This window comes from Brassica oleracea, chromosome C4 (genome assembly GCF_000695525.1).
Source record: "Brassica oleracea var. oleracea cultivar TO1000 chromosome C4, BOL, whole genome shotgun sequence".
Classification (NCBI taxonomy): Eukaryota; Viridiplantae; Streptophyta; class Magnoliopsida; order Brassicales; family Brassicaceae; genus Brassica; species Brassica oleracea.
Genome location: NC_027751.1, coordinates 48,104,388 through 48,127,509, shown reverse-complemented (window position 1 = coordinate 48,127,509; position 23,122 = coordinate 48,104,388). Strand labels below are relative to the sequence as shown.

General features: G+C 37.1%; 2 protein-coding genes, 1 non-coding gene and 1 pseudogene across 3 annotated transcripts; 1 reads left to right on the top strand and 3 right to left on the bottom strand.

Annotated features, from left to right (window-relative positions):
- Window positions 1-2,808: 2,808 nt before the first annotated feature.
- Window positions 2,809-3,270, bottom strand: LOC106339094 (annotated as a pseudogene).
- Window positions 3,271-6,155: 2,885 nt separating this feature from the next.
- On the top strand, window positions 6,156-7,919 carry LOC106341392 (protein IQ-DOMAIN 1-like). The gene is made up of 6 exons (XM_013780169.1): window positions 6,156-6,259; window positions 6,728-6,861; window positions 6,927-7,040; window positions 7,122-7,349; window positions 7,422-7,535; window positions 7,613-7,919. The coding sequence occupies exons 2-6, from the start codon at window positions 6,787-6,789 to the stop codon at window positions 7,874-7,876; spliced, it is 795 nt and encodes a 264-aa protein (XP_013635623.1). The 5' UTR covers window positions 6,156-6,259; window positions 6,728-6,786; the 3' UTR covers window positions 7,877-7,919.
- Window positions 7,920-13,878: 5,959 nt separating this feature from the next.
- LOC106337463 (UDP-glycosyltransferase 89A2-like) lies at window positions 13,879-15,522 on the bottom strand. Its single transcript, XM_013776571.1, has one exon. The coding sequence runs from the start codon at window positions 15,442-15,444 to the stop codon at window positions 14,068-14,070; it is 1,377 nt and encodes a 458-aa protein (XP_013632025.1). The 5' UTR covers window positions 15,445-15,522; the 3' UTR covers window positions 13,879-14,067.
- Window positions 15,523-16,276: 754 nt separating this feature from the next.
- TRNAP-AGG lies at window positions 16,277-16,348 on the bottom strand. The gene has a single exon. It is a non-coding gene; the product is annotated as a tRNA-Pro (tRNA).
- Between the last annotated feature and the right edge of the window lie 6,774 nt (window positions 16,349-23,122).

The following is a 23,122-nucleotide window of genomic DNA, read 5'->3' as shown; positions in this document are numbered from 1 at the left end:
TCTTTGCTTTGTGTTTTCTATGTTTTGATTTCTTTGAACTTGTTTTCTATTTATAAACTTAATGAATGAAAGTTTTTATAAAAGTCTCTAAAGTTTAGATTTATAAAAGACTATACGTCTTGATAATGAGTTCATGTCCCAAGCGTTTAATGATTAGTGTATGTCCATGGGGGTAAGTGTGGAACACTCCGTGGCAACATGTACATACACAGAACAGCTTGGCCGAATCATTCATAAAACGAATTCAGCTAATAGCTAGACCATTGCTTATGAGGTCTAAGCTTCCGGCCACAGTTTGGGGACACGCGGTCTTGCACGGGGCTGAACTGATTCGTATAAGACCGTCTAGTAAACATAGATATTCTCCATCACAATTGCTTACGGGTCATGAGCCAGACAAATCCCATCTTAAAACATTTGACTGTGCCGTTTATGTTCCAATTGCTCCACCACAGAGAACAAAGATGGGATCTCAAAGGAGGATGGGGATATATGTTGGATATGATTCCCCCACGATTATAAAATATCTTGAGCCAACTACGGGTGATTTATTTAAGGCCATGTATGCGGATTGTCACTTTGATGAATCCGAACATCCAACATTAGGGGGAGATAGCAATAAACTGGTACAAAAAAAAAATTACATGGAATCAAACATCCTTATCTTGGCAAGATCCTCGGACTCATGAATGTGATTTAGAAGTCCAAAAGATTATACATTCACAAAAACTAGTTAATCAATTGCCAGATTCCTTTGCTGGCCCGAAAAGAGTGACTAAGTCATATATACCAGCTGCTAATGCACAAATCAGAATTGATGTTCAAAAGGGACACAATCAAGTTGCTACAGAGTCTAGACAACGTTTGAAACGTGGTAGACCAATAGGTTCCAAAGATAAGAAGGTTCCAAAGATAAGAACCCTCGGAAAACTAAGAAAGGTGCAGAGAATGAAACTGAGGTTGTTGAAACCCTAGACACGACCGGGTCCGTTCCTAAATTCTGAGACTTAACCGCGGCCGATCCCAAAACCCTAATAGCGATCACGGCCGATCATGAATGATTAGATGCGGCCGGCCCTGATGTATTTAATACTAATTCTTGGGACGCCAAGATTCAAGGTACTGAAGGTCCTGATAATAATGAGATCTCAATAAACTATGTCTTGTCTGGGATACAATGGAACAAAAAGAATGTCGACATTGATGATATATTTGCATACAAGGTAGCACTTGAACTTATGGATTTGAATGAGGATCATGAACCCACGTCTATTTATGAGTGCACTCAACGATTAGATTGGATCAAATGGAAAGAAGCTATAAACGTGGAGTTAAACTCTTTAAAGAAGAGAGATGTCTTTGGACCAATAGTCCGGACACCATATGATGTTAAATCAGTCGGCTATAAGTGGGTCTTTGTGAGGAAAAGAAATGAACATGGCAAGGTCGTGAGATATAAAGCACGGCTTGTTGCACAAGGATTCTCACAGAGACCAGGAATCGATTATGAGGAGACATTTTATAAAGAAATTTGGCCAGGGCTTTGTGATTATAGCAGTGTATGTTGATGATTTAAATATCCTAGGAACCTCTGGAGAGATTTCCCAAACAGTTGAATATCTTAAGAAAGAATTCGAGATGAAAGATCTTGAAAAAAAACAAAGTTTTGTTTGGGATTACAGCTTGAGTACATAAGAGATGGAATCCTTGTGCATCAAATGGCATATACAGAAAAGTACTCAAGAGATTCAACATGGCCGAGTCTCACCCATTATCTAGCCCCATGGTCGTGAGGTCCCTCGGCCTTGACACTGATCTGTTTCGTCCTAAGATGGACGATAAAGATGTCCTTGGTCCCGAAGTGCCATATCTCAGTGTCATAGGAGCTTTGATGTATCTGGCTAGTCACACGACCAGATATATGTTTTGCCGTGAATCTATTGTCTAGATTAAGCTCTTGTCCAACCCAAAGGCACTGGAACATGATTAAACATGTTATTCGTTACCTGCAAGGAACGAAAGACTTGGGTTTATTTTATACTAACCAAAACAAAGAAGGTTTAGTTGATTTTGCTGATGCAGGTTATCTTTCGGATCCACACAATGGTCGATCACAGACAGGCTATGTTTTCACACATGGTGGAACGACCATATCATGGCGTTCCATGAAGCAGACGATCGCGGCCACATCTTCAAACCATTCTGAGATCTTGGCTGTTCATGAGGCCAGCCGCGAGTTGTTCAGAACAGGGGAAGTAATACGTGTTGTACTATTTTTCCTTCACCATGGTTTTGTCCCACTGGGTTTTCCTGGTAAGGTTTTAATGAGGCAACATCTAAAGCGTATTACAATCCATGTATGGTTATGGCATCCAAGGGGGAGTGTTATAAATCATATTGTGGATGTCCATAACCGGTCCGGTTCATAACCGGCCCAATGCTAGAGAGAGAGAGAGAGAGTCGACCGTGAGGAGATAGAAAAAGAGAGAATCGACATCTTGTCTTTTCCTTATTAGATTATGATTTGTACTCTTTCCATATTTGTATTTTTTTTATTTAGTCTTTCCATTATTCTATGACGGTGTAATTTTCTATATATAAAAGGCTCCTTATGTTTTAAATAATACAGAAACATAGATTATATTCTCTAGTTTCACACATAATTTGATTGAGCATATTAGATTCAAGTAGTATATGTATCTGCTCATGCTGAGTAATTCATTTGTACATTTTGATATTCAATAAGAAATATTACAATTAGCAAAAGAAAAAATATAGAAACTGACATATATATAAATTAACCATCAACTATTCTATACTTTCTAAAACCTTGTCCTAGCCATCGGCTCAGCCATTGTACGACACACAGGGCAAGTTGTGTGCGATTCAAGCCACCTAGCAATACATTCCACATCAAACATGTGCTTACAATTTGGTAAAACCTTAATTACAGCATTCTTGGCGATTAACCCTAAGCAAACCGGACACTCTATCTCCTGACTATTGCCCTCGAGATCGTTGTTGTCCAGTTTGTAAGAAAATGTCGGGAAGGCAGCAATCACAGAAGCGCTAACCCCTTGGCCTTGTGGTTCTCTTCTGCGGTGGCGGTGGTCGTCTTCTGTTTCCGGTGATACATCCACAAACCTACGGCGTTTGATCAAACAAATAACGAGGAGGGTGAAGATAACGAAGATAGTCAAGAGAGACGTTACGGCGGCGAACCAAAGGATGATGGAGTTTAAGGAAGGGTCGTTGAAACTCATCTCTTTGTTCTATAAAAAATGGCTCTCAAAGGTTAATAATGATACAAAAATAACAAATACATGTACCCTTTTTATATATAGATCATTGAGAGTTGACATTCTCTTTGAATATATTTTGATTAAGAGTTGAAATACAATCACCAGTGATGAATTTGATTATATTAACATATTATCAGGTGAATAAAAGAGAAGGGCTGATTTGAATCGATACACCACAAGTAGGATTAGTTTACTTTTAATTTGCTGCTTGTGGGAATCTGTGAATTTTTGTATATAAATAAAAATATTATACAAACAAGTTGTAGAAAAAAAACGCTAAATGGTCTACTATTTATGTGTGAAAAGACATAAAGATTAAAGAAAATCAATACTAGTTGTTTTAGATGGTTAGTTTGGTGTTTCTGCCCCTATCATATATGTTTAAGAAATGTTTGAATAATTTAGAAAGCTTGAGAAATAATAAGGTTGAATTCACTGTTGTTTTTTTTTTTTTTTTGAACACAAAATTCACTGTTGTTTAGAAGTTGAGTTCTATGACAAGAGTTTGTTTAGCTCTTTGGTTTCTCATTCTCAAAGTAATATATTTCAAACAACTGATAATAAAAATAAGAGGTGAGGGTGAAATTCCCTTGATATTTGTGAAGGATGCAACCAACATAATTTCCTAATAGTTTATCCAAATGACATGTTTTCTTAACTATTCATTGGTCACCTTGTTTAGTGTTTCCCAATTAGGTTTAAATTTTAAACAATTTACAATACTAAGCAATTCTCTTAAATAGTTTATTTTAAATTTCTGTCACTAAAATAGTTTTCAAAAAATAAAATGACTAAAATAGTTTTTTATTTTATTTTAAATTTTTTATTTTTATTTTCATTTTTTAAATTTGGAACCCCACCCTCAATTTTAACTTTAAACCCTAAGTCTAGATTAGTTAACTCAAGAATATAAATGTATATTTATCTTTTAATAAAACTTTTTTGGTCATTTTCCTCTTTGAGATCTATTTTTGTGAAAATAAACTAAAAAGGCTATCTTATAGAATTTTTATATAAAAAAACAACTTAACTTAAATATAAAAGAAAACCAACGATTTAATTATGTTTTTATTTAAAGAAAATTATAAAACAATTGGAAAATCTAAAAGAACCATAATCACATCAAAGATCCCAAAGAATCATCAACATCTTCAGTTTTGTCCAACAGGCTGGACTGGGCTGTGTAGAAAAAGCCCGTCTTAACAACCCAATATAGCATATGTATATATGACCTAAACTCAAGCAATATAACGACCTTCACTAGAATTAGCCAATTAGGTACAAACCACAGATGTGATGGATGAGCTGCTGAGTGTCCACATAAATTTTCTTTTAACTATCTGGACATTTTCATAATCTTCCTTAAAACGCTTCACTAACCAATTTTGTATCTTGTCTGCAGTAGATGGTTACAAAACTGGTAGTTCAAATCAACTGACTTTGGAGACTTCACACTAGAGATGGTAATCATGAACTTGTACCGCAGGTCTGACCCGTAAAGATTATCGCAGGGCAGTATTGGGCCAGTTTTTTAGGCTCGCAAATTAGTGGGTCTCACGGGATGGGTTATTGCGGGATTGGACTTTTTTGGGATGGACCAAAGAAAACTATGCGGGATTACAAGGACCCGCGTCTTTTTCTCTACATTTTTTTGTTTTACATGAAAAAATAAGAGAGAGAATGAGAAGAAGGTGATTCGTGTGACTTCCCCCGAGAAAAATGAAAGGCTCTAGCGATGACAATTCAAGCTCCAGCGATTGCAATGATGATTCGAGCTCAAACGATGACGATTTGAGCTCCGGCGATGTTTTGATTTGGGGTTCTCTTTTTTATTTACTTTGGGATTGACATCTTTGATTTGGTGTTTGGTTTTATTTAATTTATGGATTCATCAAACTAAAGCATTGGTTATGAACTTATGAATTATAAGCTAATGAAAAATATTTTATGCAATTGTCTTTACATGGTATGTTAATATGTTTGGAGTGTAGCAAAAGTAACTACAACTATTGTTTTGAATAACAAATAAGCAAATCAATTAGTGATAAATCATGTCCAGTTCAATCGACGACATGTCCCAGAGTGACCTAAAGCGTTATGTTGCCCGCAGGTCGATCCACAAAGGCTTGTACATATAGCAGGACGGTTTGGGCAGCTATTCCGAAGACCGCAGCCCGCGCGGACCTGACCCGTCGTGATCCGCTTGAAGACAATCCCGCTGCAGTCCGGGACGAGATGGGACGGGACAACCTGTTCGCCATTTCTACTTCACACCCCTCAGCCAAAGTTAAAGGAGTCTGCTAACCATTTCTTTTCTTGTTAATCATTTTTTTCTGGTAATCAGAACAACCACTTTGAGAAACTATTTGATACCAAATGTAATATATTTCAAGTTTGTGGCCCCTAGCTCGATTCTTGATGTTTGCTTTAAGTTTTCAAAGTTCTCCACATTTGGTATCTGGTGATTAATGTCACTTCTTTCAACTTCTAAGTTTAGAGATGTACTTACGCGTCACGGAAATTCGAAATAGTATCATGAATGAACTTTATGAACTCTTCGTGACAATATGGTTTTGACCTTTTGGTAGCTTTAAAGAGACGGTAAGACAACGTGATAAATCACAGTCCAACCTGACAGATCTTATACCCTAGTTAGTAGTATTAATTTTCTTAAGACTGTTGGTTGGTGTGACACACTGACATTTTGATTTAGCAACAATCACTCATTATAATTTTGATTCCCAGCCTAATTATAATCTTTTCCAGCCGTAATGATTTCCCTTTTATAACTCTTTACTTCTTCCTTACTACAGCTAGACACCGAGGAAAAGAAAAAACCTTCTAATCCTTCAGTTCACAAAACCTCTGTTCTGTTTTTTTTTTCCTCTCTCAGTTTCAATCTTCTTCAAGTTCACTGCCAATACCAGCTTTCAGTTTCTTCACGAGCTTCTTTCTAGGTATCTATCCATCTATTTTTTAGCTGAAAAAGTGGAATGTCCGTGCTGGTTAATGTTTTGTAGATTGGATATTGAGAATAGTTAATTTGGATTAGAGAATTCTTCAGTTTATTTCGATCCTTTATTCGATTTTACTTTCTCTCATACCATTGGGAATCTTTTTTCACATAAGGGTTTGTGGTTTGGTTTCATGTTACTTCACCTAACCCTCCCTCTTTTCCAGCTGAACTGAATTTTCTATTGGGTACTTGTGTATGAATAATGACTTCAATAACCCACTCTAGTAGTTGCAGTAAGGTTCAACTTTTTTGTGAGTGTATGCACACAAGAGTTTCTCTTTGAGTTAGTAGATTTTTTAAGAGGCATATGCAATTTACTGTACACTTGTGTAGTTACAAGAATACTACCGGTAATTGTCTTTACTAGATCCTTCATCATTTCAGCCAGAATGTTTCTCTTCCATCTCAGGGTTGAAGGCATTTTGCATGCATACAAGGTGTTTTGGTGACAAGTGACAAGAGTCTGAGATGGGTTGTGGGAATTTTTTCAAAGCAATAATTGGTTCCAAGAAATGGAAACAAACAAGCAGAAAGAGTGAGAAGGTATGTTGTTTTACATTGGTGTGATCATCATTGCAGATTACAAGCAGTGTCCTTCTTTGTGACAGGGGTTTATAAAACCAAAAGTGTCCAAGAAGAATGTTACAGGTTCTGCATCACTAGTTTTTCTTAGCGAGGATCGGGCTGCAACTCGAATCCAGACTGCTTTTAAAGCCTATAAGGTGCATTGACTAGAGTTTATACATTCTGTGTTCATTTATAATAACCAGCTTCATAGTTTTTGTTATTTTTTTCTCACACAGGCTAGGAAAATGTTACAGCGACTAAAAGGAATAGCAAGAGCAAAGCTGTTAACTGAAAAACAACCAGTGAAGAAGCAAGCAGCAGTTACATTGAAGTATCTTCACTCATGGAGTAATATACAGTCTCAGATTAAGGCTCGCCGGGTTGGCATGGTCATGGAAGGCCGACTGATTCATAAAAGATTAGAGAATCAGCAGAAGCTTGAGGCCAAGCTTCATGATATTGAGGTATGAAACTATCTAGAGCTGAGTTTGACCATATTTAGACAAAAGAACATCATCAAAGAGATACAAATGCAGGTTGAATGGAACGGTGGGACAGAGACCAAAGATGAAATCTTAGAAAGGATACATCAAAGAGAAGAAGCTATGATCAAACGAGAAAGAGCTTTGGCTTATGCTTTCTCTCATCAGGTATATATAAAAACATTTTTTCTTTTCCTTGTTTGCTGACTTGCTATGGTGAAGAAGTAACACTGAGCTTTTAACAGTGGAAAGCTGATGGTAAGACTCAGTGGCTAGGTGGTTATGAGCTGGGGAATACTAACTGGGGATGGAGCTGGAAAGAGCGTTGGATTGCTGCTCGGCCTTGGGAAGTAAGATACTCTTTGACTCCTAAGAAACGGAAGAGTTTAAAGACGGTTTGTTGCAAGAGTGAGACTAAATCAAATTCACCGGTGAAGAGAGGAGTGTCATTATCATCAGTTTCAGCTAAAGCTCCGTTTCCTGGAGCTGTGAAACCACATAGATTGTAATTTCCAGGAGCTTGAAAAATGAAGTTAAACGGCGGTCTATGTATAAGAGTATACGCACGTGCCTTATTCTTACTTACAAGTGGAATGAGACTACAAGTTTGAAGTTAGTATATTTATTTGGTCTGTGTGTCTTTTCTCTGCTGTGATGTAAATACCATATATTTGATATGTAGGTGAAGATGGTGATTGTTGTTTTTTTTTTGTAAAATCCATGCAATTGGTTTTAATCCCCCTAGTCCTAGGTATTTTATCCAGATCCAACAATCAAACGAACAAAAAATTTGTAATTTAGTCCAAATTTTTTTTACTGGAAAGATGTGAATCTAATAAGAACCGAACTAAATTTAACCAAACTCAATTATAATCATGATGTGAAAACTTAAATTCCTAGGATTGTGATTTCATATGTTTTCTCTTTAATACTTTAATTATGATTTAGTAGTACAAATTTCCATTTGTTAATTTCATATTTGGAGATATTTTCAACTACTCTAAATTTTAAGATGTTAAATTTAAAATTTAAACAATGTTTGATTTTAATTATTTTTTGTTTATTTCAGTCATTTTGCATAATTTCCGGTAAATTATACATGTTTTAGATAAAGAAGAAGGAAAAAAGTTTGTCATCTACATGAAGTTTACTCTAATATGGTGGAAACCATCCAATGTATAACAATGTGTTCACAACTACACCACGTTTATGTTAATGCATGCCACATATACAAAGTAAATGATTATATGATGGTAACATCACAATCGGATTTAATTGATTTTAAGCTAAGTTAATGGGATCAATCCGTAATATATTAAAGTTAAATCTGATTTATTAAATTCGATCTGACCCAACTCCTTTATCCGACCCGTGTCGACTTAAGACTCTTGTTTGGATCCCCAATTCGAAAATTAGGGTTCACAACCAACAAAAAAAGGATTTCAAAGAGATGCAATACAGAGGTAGTTTGACATTCTTTTCTCAGAAGTTGGACCAAGTTCTTGACAATGAGAATTTGACATTTCACTTGGCTCACATATCTTTTTTTTTTTGCAGACCAAATGAAATTTTACCTTCTAAGAGAAGCGTTATGTGAAGGCTCATTCTCTCTTTCTGGCTAGACTTTCTAACTCTTAATGTACATAACATACATTTGGCTTTGTTCCAATATCTTCGTTGCAATGGAGTTAATAAATGGAATTTGCAAATTTTGTTCTTGTGCAGCACTAGTTGGGACCGTTTACAAGAAAGAACAGTAAAAAAAAACAAGCATTTCCTTCTTAGCGGAGAAGATAAAAACATTGCATCTCTTTGAAATCAATTTTTTTTTTGTTATGAACCCTAATTTCGAATTCGGAGTCCAAACAAGAGTCTTAAGTCGACACGGGTCGGGTAAAGGAGTTGGGTCGGTCGAATTTAGGAAATCAGAGTTAATTTTAATATATTACGAATTAACCCATTAACTTAGCTTAAAATCAATTAAACCCGATTGTGATGTTGTCACCATATAATCATTTACTTTGTATATGTGGCATGTATTAACATAAACGTGGTGTAGTTGTTTGACACATTTTCATACATTGGATGGTTTCCACCATATTAGAGTAAACTTCGTGTAGCTGACAAACTTTTTTCTTAAAAAAGAATTAGAGATCCTGAACTGAGTGAAATTCTTTTTTTTTGTATTTATATATATATAAAACAATTTGAATCAAACTGACCCAAATTTAAATAGAATTGAGGAGTTAGAGCTTTTTGGAAAGGGAATCTGGTTAACAGCTGCTTCAGCTACATAACCTCTCGATCTTGTTAGGACACGTCTTGCTACATGTTTTAATTCTTCTCTTGATCTGATTAGTGTCTCTTTGTCTGTCTGTGACCTGAATGGGTTATGTTTGTTCTTTCCCATAGAAATACGATCTATTACCAGGGTATATTCCGTACCATATGCTGAGAAGAAGGATTTTTTGGGCCTGTATAAAGGACTTGGTGCGACAATGTTTGTATGTGTTGTTTGCTTTCATATGTTCTCTTGTGTCATAATGCCAAGTGTGTTGATTGTTAACTGCTTCTTGGTACATCTTTTTTTCTGATTCAGGGTGTTGGGCAACCCTCACAATCAGCTTTGATAAAACTTTGAACTTTTCATTATCATTCAACCTGGAAAAACATTACAACGTCATTGATTCTTTTTATATACACACTCTGTCTTGTCTTATTCGTTGCTTTAGCAAACGACAGCACATTGGTTGAGGGCATCAAATCTGTTCGAGGTGAGAATCCCATGAGCTGGCAAGGTCGTACGAGCACAGCTTCCGCGTGACTGCGAGCTGATCTTCTTTACCGTTGGAGCATTTAGTGCAGTGGGCTGTTTCTCCTTCTGTGTTTGGGCCTGGTACGATGGTCCAACACCTTGAGCTGAAAGCATTAAAGTGTTGTGGCTATTACTCCCCCTCAAACTTAGTGTGAGAGATGAAGACACACCAAGTTTGTCGCGAGTTTCCAAACATGATCTGGTCTTGCTGGATCTTCAAAACCGGGAGGTTGAGTCAAATAAACTGTTTCTTTTAAATCACCATGAAGAAAGGCATTTTGGACATCAAGCTGTTTGATATCCCACTTCTTGGTCACTGCAACATGAAGAATAGTTCGGATTGTAGCGGTGCGAACGACAGGGCTAAATGTTTCAATATAATCAATGCCTTCTTCTTGCTCATTTCCTCTTGCAACCAATCTTGACTTCAGCTTTAGTAAGGTACCATCAGCATTGAGTTTGACCTTAACCACTATTCAAAGGCTTCTGACCAACTGTTGGTGGAACAAGCTCAAATGTCTCAGTGATGACCATGTTGTCTATCTCAACTCGCATTGCATTGTTCCAACCAGGGTGTTTTAGAGAAGCTTTAAGAGAGCGAGGTTCAGCATGTTCTGACTTGTTTGTGAACAAGGCATACTTAGGATTCGGCTTGTGAATGCCAGACTTGGCTCTTGTAGTCATACTGTGAGGAGCCAAGACTACAGGTTCAACAACTTCAGGTGCTTCTGTATCACTTTCATCAGTATCAGAGGAACTAGAAGAGGACGGGACATGGTGCTCAACCTGAACTGGTGAAAGAGGAGTGTGAACTTGGGGAGGAACACCAGTTGTGTTGACACGTTGAAGAGGAGGGAACTCTTCTTCTCTGAGGCTGAGCTCTTCCTGTTCAGTTGTTTCCTCTGAAGCAACAGCAGACCTTTTCCAAGCTGATAGTAGAGGTGAGGTTGGAGCTGAAAGAAACTGTGAGTATATATCGCAATAGGGAAACTCAGTTTCATTAAATAGGACATGTCTGCTGATATACACTCTGCCTGTGGGTGGGTGAAAGCATATGTAGCCTTTATACTTGTCATTATAACCAAGAAAGACACATACCAGAGACTTTGGGTCCATCTTGTTCTTCATATAGGGACGGAGATAGGGAAAGCATTTACACCCAAAGACACGAAGTGCAGTATACACCGGCTGTTTCCCAAAGAGCTTATGATAAGGACTGACATTATCTGGCAGGGAAGATGAGGGAAGAAGATTGCCAAGGAAGTTCGCAGTGAAGAACGCTTCAACCCACAACTGTTGTGGAACTCTACTACCATACATCATCGTAAACCCCAACTCTGTGATATGTCTATGCTTCCGTTCTGCGAGACCATTTTGTTGAGGTGTGTGAGGGCAAGAGACAAGTTGTTTGATCCCACACGCAGCTAGATGACTGAGAAAGACTTGACCCACAAATTCTCCACCACCATCACACTGAAACTGAATTATTTTTGTCTGAAACTGTGTTTCTACCAAGCTTTGAAATTGAGTGAAAACAGAAAAAAAATCTGATTTCAACTTAAGAGGATAGAACCAAGTGAATCTTGAGAAGTTGTCAACAAAAATCACATAGTATTTAAATCCTTGAGTAGAAACAACAGGACTAGGACCCCAAAGATCACAATGAACTCTTTCAAGAGGTTTAGTTGACACTGTTTCAGAAGATAAAAAAGGAAGTCTGCAGCTTTTTCCTAACTGACAAGCATCACATAACAGGGAGGAGCTTGTCTTATTTATAACTATCGACTTGTTCTTGACCAGAAGTTGAAGGATGTCTGTGTGTGGGTGGCCTAACCTTTGATGCCAAAGATCACCGCTTGTAGCTTGTTGCCTAGTGGAGTAGAAGGCTTCAAACTGTCCATCCTTCAACATGTACAAGTCTTTATGTCTTTGTCCTTGAGCTATTACCTGTTTTGTCTCCTTGTCCTTAACAGAAACAGATCCAGAATCAAATGTAATCTCACATGGGAAGTCTGATGTTAACTTTGAAACGGATAAAAGAGACTTTGTAATGTCAGGACAGACTAGTACATCATTAAGTGGTAAAATACCTTGAGGAGTTTGTAAGGCAATAGAACCGACATGAGTTATAGGTAGAAAGTCACCGTTTCCAACTATAACTTGATCATTACCAACATATGGCTCAGAAGACTGCAGACGAGACGCACTGTTGGTGATGTGAGCTGAGGCAGCTGAATCTGGATACCATTCTTGACCTAAGTAGCGAGGCTGATCAGACAGTTTCATGGCAGTTAATGCGTTGTGGAGCTGCTGCTGCTCTGATGTGTTGTCGTCCTGATCAAACCTATTAAAGCATCTGATCGCAGAGTGACCATAGCGACCACATATTTGACAAGTAGGGTTAGTGTTGGATCCGGAGCCAGAGAACTGCTGATGAAACCCTCTGCCACGTGTGGAGTAGGAGTTGGAGCTTCTTCCTCTGTAACTACCACGATTAGTGTACCCTCCTCTGCCTCTGTTGGAGTAACCTCTTCCAGCGGTAAAGGCAAGATGAGGGTTGACCTCAGGAGGTTGATTAAAGGCCTGTAACTTGTCGTCAAAGTTAACAAGCTTGAACATTGCATCATCAAAAGACATCTCAGTTAGTGAGTCCATCGAGTGTTCAATCACCGTACAAATGGACTCATACTCCTTTCCAAGACCACTAAGAGCACCGTAAATCATTTCTTGTTCAGTAACAGGATACCCAATAGAATCAAGCTGGTCACAAACACTCTTCACATCACCCAAATATTCAGTCATGGTCTTTTGGTTCTTAGACATACCTTGTAGCTTTCTCTGTAGATCTAGTTTCCTTGTTGCAGAGACTCGGTTGTACTTCTTCCCGAGATTGAACCAAACTTCTTGAGCTGAATGCAACCCATAAACAGATCTGAGAGCTTCTTCGGTAAGAGAACCAAAAAGCCATGCCATAACGAGCTGATCTTTGCGAACCCACTGAACAAACTCTGGATTCGCCACCTCTGTAACCACATCGCCATCTGTGGTACGGACCGTCGGATCTGGACGAGGAGAGGCACCGTTGACATAACCGAGAAGAGATTGGCTAGACAGGAAGGACTCAAACTGGGTTTTCCACAAGAGGTAGTTTGTAGATCCCAGCTTAAGTGTAACACACTGAGAAATACTCAAAGATGGAGAAGAAAAATGATCGTTTTTATCTCCCATAGCTCTGATACCATAAAGACAGAAGGAGAAAACTTGAAGGAGAAGATAAAACTTTGAACTTTTCATTATCATTCAACCTGGAAAAACATTACAACGTCATTGATTTTTTTTATATACACACTCTGTCTTGTCTTATTCGTTGCTTTAGCAAACGACAGCACATTGGTTGAGGGCATCAAATCTGTTCGAGGTGAGAATCCCATGAGCTGGCAAGGTCGTACGAGCACAGCTTCCGCGTGACTGCGAGCTGATCTTCTTTACCGTTGGAGCATTTAGTGCAGTGGGCTGTTTCTCATTCTGTGTTTGGGCCTGGTACGATGGCCCAACACCTTGAGCTGAAAGCATTGAAGTGTTGTGGCTATTATGATTCAGGGTGTGTGATGTTATGTGGTTAGAATATTTTAAGAGCTACGTTTAGTGCAAATTGTCAATCATCTGACACCAAAGTGAAGGTATGTGACAGTAATGTCTGCAAAAATATGTAACAAAAACTATGATCCGACCGAAATATAATGGAACATATATGAATAGACAAACTATTCTTCTTTTCTTGGGTAAATGATCATTTGCTTCTTTTTCTTCTTTTTCTTCTTTTGAATATTTGATCATTTGCTTCTTGACAATGAAAATTTATTTATTTTCTCTCTGCACCGAATCTTAAATAAGAGCAACTTCTCTGACCAGTCTTTCTAAATCAGCAAAAGAGCTGCCTTCTGTCACTGATCCTACTAGCTTCCTGCGCATCTCCTCCGCTCTAGCTCCAACCTCACGTCCACTCTCACCCATTGTTTCACCTATAACCCGGCCAAGTTCATCCGGGTCAGGCACTGTTCCGTCCCCTTCACAAACCCGAACCGCCACATCCAAATCCTCCACAAGCAGCCTCGCGTTCACAAACTGGTCAGCCTCCATTGGCCACCCCAATATCATGGTTCCACTCGATAGCCCTTCAAGCACAGAGTTCCATCCACAGTGGCTCAAAAACCCTCCAACCGCCACGTGTCGCAACACCTCAAGCTGCGGAGCCCACCCTCTAAAAACCACTCCCCGACCAGCCACCCGCTCCTCGAAACCTTCGGGTACCGGATCTTTCTTAACCACCCATACGAACCGGGTCAAGCTTTTCTCTAGCCCAAGCGCCAGAGCATCACACTGCTCCTTGGTCAACGCCTTTTGACTTCCGAAACATATGTACAGCACTGACCGTTCCGGACACCCGTCAAGCCAACTCAGCAACGGGCAAGAACTGGATCTAACCGTCCCAACCTGGTCCAACCCGAGTAAACAAAGCGGGCCAACTCCAAAAACCCGGTCGTGACCAACTCTCTGTTTCACATACTCCACATACTCGGCTTCCAAACACTCTGCCGTGTTGAAAACGCAACCGTAGCTCAAAAAATTCATGGAGCTTTCAGCTTTGACCGTTTCAAGATCCCGCGACGGTGACTGAAGCGAGCGTCGAAACACCGACGGGAGATGCTCCTCCTTGAACACCGGAGCCCCAGGAAGATCCGAGAAACAAACCGGATCCTTCGTTCTTGATTTGATATTGTCGAAACAGAACTGGAGAACGGAAGCCAAGAAAGGGCCGGAGGAGAAGAAGGCGAAGCGAGGGATACCGATCTGGTGGCAGAGATCGTGTGTCCATCCAAGGAAGAAGTCGGAGACGAGCGCAACGGGGGGAGATTGGTGAGAACGGAACCAGAGGGTGATAGGGTCGCGAAGCTGGCGAAGAGAGGACATGATTGGGAGGCTGCCGGAGTTTCCGAGGTCTTTAACGTTTTCGACGCCGGGAGGGAGAGAAGGGTGGGGAGGGAAAGGGAAGACGACGGAGGTTACGGAGGAGGGATGAGCGGAGAGGAGAGGAGAAAGGTACTGGAGGTTTTGGGGAGTGATGATGACGGAGACGTTGACTCCACGAAGACAGAGTTGGTGAGTTAAGTCTAGTAAAGGAAGTAAGTGGCCTTGTGCTGGGAAAGGAAACACCATCATGTGCGGTCTTGTCTCCGGCGGCACCATTATTACTCCGGTCATTTTGGCGGAGATTACAAAAAGTCTTTGTGTAGTGTTTGTCTACTTTAGCTTTAGCTTTTCAACATTGTATGGTCTAAATAATGATGCCCTTTGTTGAAGATTCCATGAATTGTAACCGACACTTATTTGCACCATAAACGACAATTTTACCGATGTAACGTAACTTCAAAGCAACTTTTTGTAGAAACTCTACTTTATACTCTCTCTTTTGTCTTCTTCTCTGGCTGGCTTCATTTGGCTTATTATACATATACTGCTTTGCATAAACTGGTTGGTGAATATTGTAAAGACGGAAAACAGACAAATCAAAGTTCTAAAAGCCATGGTATGTTTGAAGCAAATTTGTAAATCTGCCAAAAGCATAAGAAAGTTTTTTATATAAATTGAGCTGCATTCAAAACATTTGCTACAAAAAAAAAGTCAATGGGGGCATACCGAGAATAGAACTCGGGAACTCTCACACCCAAAGCGAGAATCATACCACTAGACAAAATGCCCTGTTGTTGATGCACGTGAGTTCAAACAGTGAACGGAATGTCGTTTTCCTTGGATCCATTTTCCTAAGACCAGTTCTTGCTAATCTGATTTATTGTGCTTGAAACGCCAACATTGCAATTGAGGGAACTAGAATCAGTTTAGGATTTTGATTTGGTTAGAGAGGGATGCGGCTGTTGTTCAAGGGACGTAAGCTAGTTGATCTGATTGTAATGATACAGTTTGCATCATGTTCTATCAGTTATTTTGATCATGTAGTCGATCCTGAAAGTCTTATGTCTAAAAATTTTTTTGCCTTGTTAAAATATTGAACATGAGAATTAATAGAAAAACTAATGGGGCATTCCGAGAATTGAACTCGGGACCTCTCGCACCCTAAGCTAGAATCATACCACTAGACCAAATGCCTTGTTATTGGACATTTAAGTTAAGAAAAAATATCTTGAAATCTTTTGTCTCATTATTTTATAACTTTATAACCACACGTTCATCGTATAAGATTGTTTAGTTTGCCTTTCATTTGAAATGTTAGAGTAATTGTATGCGAGTCTCATACATTTTTTTTTTGAACGCGATGGAAACATCTCAAAGTAAGTTTACATTTTCGATCTTGGTTCCTTTTTTAGTGCACTCTGGCCATCTAACGTTCAATCAAATCAACAGGAATTCCAAATCAAACTCAGAACCTCTCGCACCCAAAACAAGAATCATATACTAGACCAAATGTCAGATGTTCATATACAATAATTGGTTAATATGCTTAAGAAAAGAAGGTCTTTGTCCTTTTTAATTGACTTTTGTTATATAGAAATTCAGAGGACATTTCTTATGAAGAGTTAGCGGCTCATGGTAATTTCATGCTTATTTCATGTGATGGAGACTTCCATAAACAACTTAAAAACTAAAAAAAAGTCTTATCACATTTGGTTCTTCATTGTCCAACAAGTGTTGCTGACAAATTGAAGAATTGTGGATTTACCTTATTTAAGAGCGATACGTTTTTGGCTAATGATTGCAACGTCTAGATGATATGAAAATTAATGGTTATTTTTACTGCCTTATAGAATTTCCTTCTCATGCTGAATGTTGGAAATAACAATTAATTTCCATGTTTGATCTTCTTTCACGTTTGATTTTCTTTTCCCAAATAATGAAAGTTGAATACATGTTAATCTCTAGCTGTTTTTTTATAACAAATCATACCAACAATGCCCTTCTATGATGTACTTAGTAATATGAACTATGAAATCGTTAATAAAAAAAAAAAACTATGAAATCATTGTTGTAGGTTTAACACCTCGTTCATAATTTGGTCAAAGCTAGTCAGAATTTTTTCTTGTTTGTGATCTAGAAACATAATCAGGTTGGTTTTGTTTAGTGACTCAAGTTGTCCATGAAATTATTTCTATCTGAGATATTGATTGATTCTGCAATTTTTCTATGTTTTAGGCTTGAAAGAATAGAAAACCCATCAAAAAAGTTTACCAAAAGAAAAATCCTTCCAGATTTTAGCTTCGCTGTTGCAAGTATCTTTCACTCGTTCACCTTCGAGACATCTCAACGTAAGAAGTGAAAGCTTTTGCAAAGAAAGAGAACACTTTCTTCATGGAGACTTCGGTACTCGAAACTTTAAATGTCGAAAACGCTTTCACATAAGTTTTTACTTAGATTTCAGAGTCGTTAGCAAAAAGTTTCTTGAATCTGGAGATGATTTAACCACAGTTTTGCCTAGAGGACAAATGATACATGTTGGAAGCAGAGATGATGTTTCTGCCATCAAGAAATCGGGTTGCTGCTCGACATATCACTAATGAGATTTTCCTCTCTCTTTTCTTTAAAGAATCTCTTTTAATGTATTGAAAATGTTACAGATTAATTTGACTACAGTACAGAATCACGTTGTATCAGGGAACACGTGCACGTGCACGGGAAGAAGTCTATATTCTGAAACCACAGGCCCGAAACATTGAAAGCCCATGAGGTAATCAAAAGCTTGAGGTCGACCATAAGAATATCGCTTTTACCCGAAAAAGAAAGATAAAAGAAAAAAAGAAAACTATAATGTTGGAGAGAAATGCTTTATTGGATTGTAACAAACACAATAGAGGCCGACATAATGATGTTTACGTTAAGTTTTAATACGAGGTAGTTGGATAAGATATGCTTAATGATGGAATTTAGGAACTTGCTAATATTATTGGTTTAGTTTTTTAACCAAAATAAAGGAATTTTAGATGAAAATCTTATTTTCTGGTAACTAAAAAGTCACTTTTACTATCTTACCATTTCGTTTAGGTAGTGTTTAAAATCAATCGGTATAACTAAATAGGGTTTAAAGCAAAAAAAAAAAAAAACAAAACAAAAGAACAAAACAAAATAGGGTCTATCCAAGATTACGTTAAGTTAGTGCAAAATTATCATGAACTAGCATATGTCACTTACAATTGCATGTCCAAGTTTTTTAGAGAGTTGAAAATAGTAAAAAAAGATATTGAACTCCACTGGACTCTGCCTGGGCCACACCACTACTTGAGGCAAACCAACGGTCATTTATTCAAGATTACATCATGCATCTAACACAAGTCTACAAAAATCCTTGGCTGCATCATTAACACAACACAATCGAAATTCATCAGCCCTCATCTGCCAAAAGTTGAAACACAGTATGATTGTTTGCCACGAGTTGTTTCTGTAATCATGTTTTGTCATCAGTCATCACCCCATTCACATGTCTTACTTTATTGTCTTGGTAGAGAAACCCCAAAAGTAAATATTGATCTTGTGAATATAGTTAGTCAATTTTAAATTTATTGCACCACCATATATTCATTTTGGACTTGGGATACTGAAAGGGGATGTCTCTTTCTTGCTATTTGTGTAGTAGATGAAGAGAATAATTAGGATTATTGATTGAGAGGTGAGAAATATTCTCTTAGGAAGGAGGGGAAGGAGACCATACAACACTCTCTTGTTTTCTTGGCTTAAGTTTGAGTAAACTCTGTTCTAGAAATCTGTAAAACCCTATGTAATACTTCCTTGTTTTTTCTTTTTTTTGCCTTGGAAGTGTTGTCTTTAGGATTCTAACTTTGTAAAACCCTTTTTTCATTTTATATGATATTAACGTTTTAGCAAAAAAAAAAGAATAATTAGGATTATCGAAACTACGACCAAATACATGTTGTATAACTCAGTTCATGGATTGAGTTTGTAAACGTCAAAGACGAAAATTTTAATTATAATATGGAGTGTATTTTCTATTAAGAAATACTTGATTTCATAAGTTTTTTTTTTTGACGAATTAGCCTTTGCTATTTTTATGTACTCAACTGTTAAACTCGTAGTTAGTGTGGTGGCAAACAATTTAGCAAAATATACCCTAATCATGTTTGCTCTCTAAACTATCTAATTAAAATATGAAAATATTTTTTCTTTAACTAGTTAGCTTAGATAGTACTGGTATGTAACCAGAGCCGTGCTTATAGTGTAAGAAAAAAGGCTTTTGCCTTAGGCCTCTGATAAATATAAGTATTTTTGGGGCCCCAAATTTTCGATTGTTCCATGTAGTTTAGTGGCTGAGTGGGTGATTTAGATGGAACATGTGCTAGGTTCGATGCATATGAGGTTACTAGCATTAAGAAGTCGTCTTCTTGGTATCGACGTTCAAAAGTTCCATAATGTCAGAAGTCGTATAAAATGTATTTTCTCGTCGTTGACCAATCACGCTCTATTGAACTTCCAGCCGATAGCAGAACGGATATAATGAGACATCACATTATAGATGCTGACTTGGAATTCCATCTTTTAACATTGTTATATTTTAAACTCATATACGATTTCATCTCATTTCAAAATTAATAATACAAAAATTTCTGAACCATTCCAACACAAAATACGTTTTCATTTCTAAAGTGTGTGATCTAAACATATTACTTAAAAATTGTCAAGAGAAGGAAAGTTTCAATCTTTTCAGCAAAGCGAAACAAAGTCCATTTACGAAGAAAAGCAAGTTTGGTGTTTCATGAAACAAATAATTTTTAAAAACAAAACAAATACTGCATCAAATTGAAAACGCACCACCAAATTTAATTATGAATCAATCTTAATGCGCTGGGTAGCACTGACACAACTGATTAAAGCTGCGTTTAAAGGCCTGAAATAGTAATCAGTCAGAAAAGTAAAGTAAAAATTTTCTTCTTACGAAAATCATTTACTCTTCTCCTAGAAAACAAAACACCATCACCCTTAGAGCGCGTGTTCCACGCACACAACTCTAAGGTTTTCAAAGAATAGAGAGTAGAGCGGATGCCCCAGGAAAGAGCGTGAAGGTAAAGACTTACCAAAATAAGATAGGAAACAGATGTCGGGGCATTAACCAATTGGGTAATTGGAATTGTAACCCGTTTTGTCCGGGTCGTACCATTAAACCCCTTTGCGTGGATGCTCTAGTAGCCCCCTTCTCTATTGCTGTAGCTATCGATGTAGACTGTTCTCTCGCGTGTCACCAAAAAAAAATTCAAATCTTGAAAGAAAAAGAAAGGGAGAAAAGGTCCCCCTGATCCTCGGGTTCTTTGTAATTTAAGACACTCTTCTCCTTTTTCTACTCTCTGTATCTACGTGGTCCTTTTACAGATTTTTATATTACATTTTTTACCCCATACATGTTGCATTTACTTGCACTTTTTACAGGCTTAGTTGTCCCTATGCTTTGCTACATTTGTGGCTCCAATTGGCAAGTTGTATTCCCACGAAGTAAATAACAAAACTAACAATCTAAGTACTTCGAAAATAAGTTTTTGGTTATCTATCATCTTTGCTTTGGTCTAAACAACTCTCAATATGTATAACTACATGGACCGTTACTTATCCAACAAGGAAAAAATTCAAATGAGGTGATCAACTAAAACAATAAATAATCGACGAAACATTTTAAAACTGACTCACAAGTGAAATGCTCGACTAGTAATACGTTATGATGATCAACCGTTCAACCAACTATTAAACATTCACACACAGAACAGAAAAGGAGTCGTGCAGGGGACTGACAGATCATTCTGTAATCTGACTAGTGGTTGTACTTTGAGTCGATTTAGTTTGATCAGTGTAACTTAATCTCTTTCATATTTAATAGAATTTTTAGAAGTTTTAAGATTTTTAGTCTCATTTATTTAACTTGTTTGTATAGATCAAAATCCCTATTTTTACCTCTTCACGAAACTTCTGATGAAATAGTGAGAAGAAGTCTCTCAATCCATATATTGTATCTCTTACTTGGAATTTTTTTTTTCTTACTTGGAAATTTTACTAATGCTTAAAAAAAAAGGTTTGTTTAGCTAGTGTCCGCATGGCCGGTCCCAAAAATAGGCAAAAGAACCGATCTCTTAGGACATCATAATTTTCAACGATAAATTTAGTTATATATAAGGCACTAATTTTTTTACATTAATAACAAAGTCACAAAGTTTATAAGTGAGATTAGGGCATCAAGAAAAATTTGAAAATGTTGGACCGGTATCGAGTGTCCGTAGTCTAATCCTGTTTGGTCTCTTGTAGATTTGATTATGACCAGTCTTGATCAATGATTGGATGATAAAGATTCTAAATAAATACAGTATGGTCTATCAATAAGGTTATTATGTAGCGTTGGGTTACGCTTGTTCTTCTTAATCTAGAACTTAAGCTTTTCTACAAATATCTCTCAAAATGCTTGCTCAGATTTAAGTGAGTTTTATTTCCTTAACAATGGAAATGAACTTAAGGTGAATTGTGTATTTGATATACAATTACTTATAATTTGCAAATAACCGTTTGATATAATTTAAGTTACTTTATTGTGATTAACACTATGATAACGAACCAGTTAATGTTCTAAATTGCGCCTAATTAGACCCCATTTATGTAAAGATTTTATGTTGTTCTTGGATTTCAAATATTTCTACCTATCTTGAATTTGTGGTAGGAAAACAATATTATTATTGTTTGCATATGTGTTACGTTAACATCTAAAAAATAATCCTCATCCTCTTCTATAGCGTTGTCTTCGTCTTTGACTCTTTGTCGTCGTTGGATTTTTCTATTGGTTTCGGTTTCATTGCGGTGATTGAGTCTTTGTTTTTCAACAATATTTTTTGCATCTTCATACGTTTGTAAATGTTTGAAAGGTACTAGCTCAAAATCTTTAAAACTAGTTCTTCATCATATAGAAAAAATAATCTTTCCAGACCAGTAATGAAATAGACACCACATCTTTTTGCAACTTTTCTTCAGAAACTGAATATACGTTGATTGGCGTAATTAATCACATCAAAGACAAACCAACCAGTGGCCGAACCAGCTAAAAAGTTCACTGGGGTCAATAAAATCAACTCATGAGGGAGGTCAAGTTAGTTTGAGCAAATGTTACCGGGGTCAATGACTGGATGTATTGATCTTATAACATCTCATTAGATTTTTAATCAGAAATACAAGTACATTTCTTGTAACAAAAATATATAATTTGGCAAAGTGATGAGCCCCTTCCTAAACGTTACCTCCGCCATTGGAAACAACAATAAAATTACATTGACTTATATGAATATTTAGATGAATTTGTTCTCAGTAATAAGCTATCATACCTCCAAATTAATTTTTAAACATGTTTTATTTTGTCAAAGTATTATTGGACGCAAACGCTCGCATCACAAATTTCACAGGGATTGATGCAAGGCGGGTATTTGTTTTTTTTACGTATATTTGATACTTGGTTTGTCTTGAACAAGTAATGAACTTTTGGATTTGTATTTGACTCACCGGAAACAAGTACTTGTTATTTCGAGTACTTGTCCAAATATATGTTACTTGCAAGTTACTTGCATTGTTCGATTACTTGCTACTTACAAGTATTTATTAATTACTTTGATATATTTTCAAGTTTTTAAGAATTACTTGATAGATAATATTATATGAGAAAAGGTTATGAAAGTTTGTTTTATTTACTCGACTTGGTAAAAAACACGAGAGTTATTTTACATAAAATATTTGCACCTAATATAAAAAAAGAATGAACTTAATACATATATTTCGATAAGAAAGTATTGTTTATTTCTTACAACAAAGAAATATCTATGCATGGCTCTGGTTTTTATAGTTTAGTTATTATTTTTTTCACTCGTAAAACAAGTAATGAATAATATCAAGACGAGTCGTA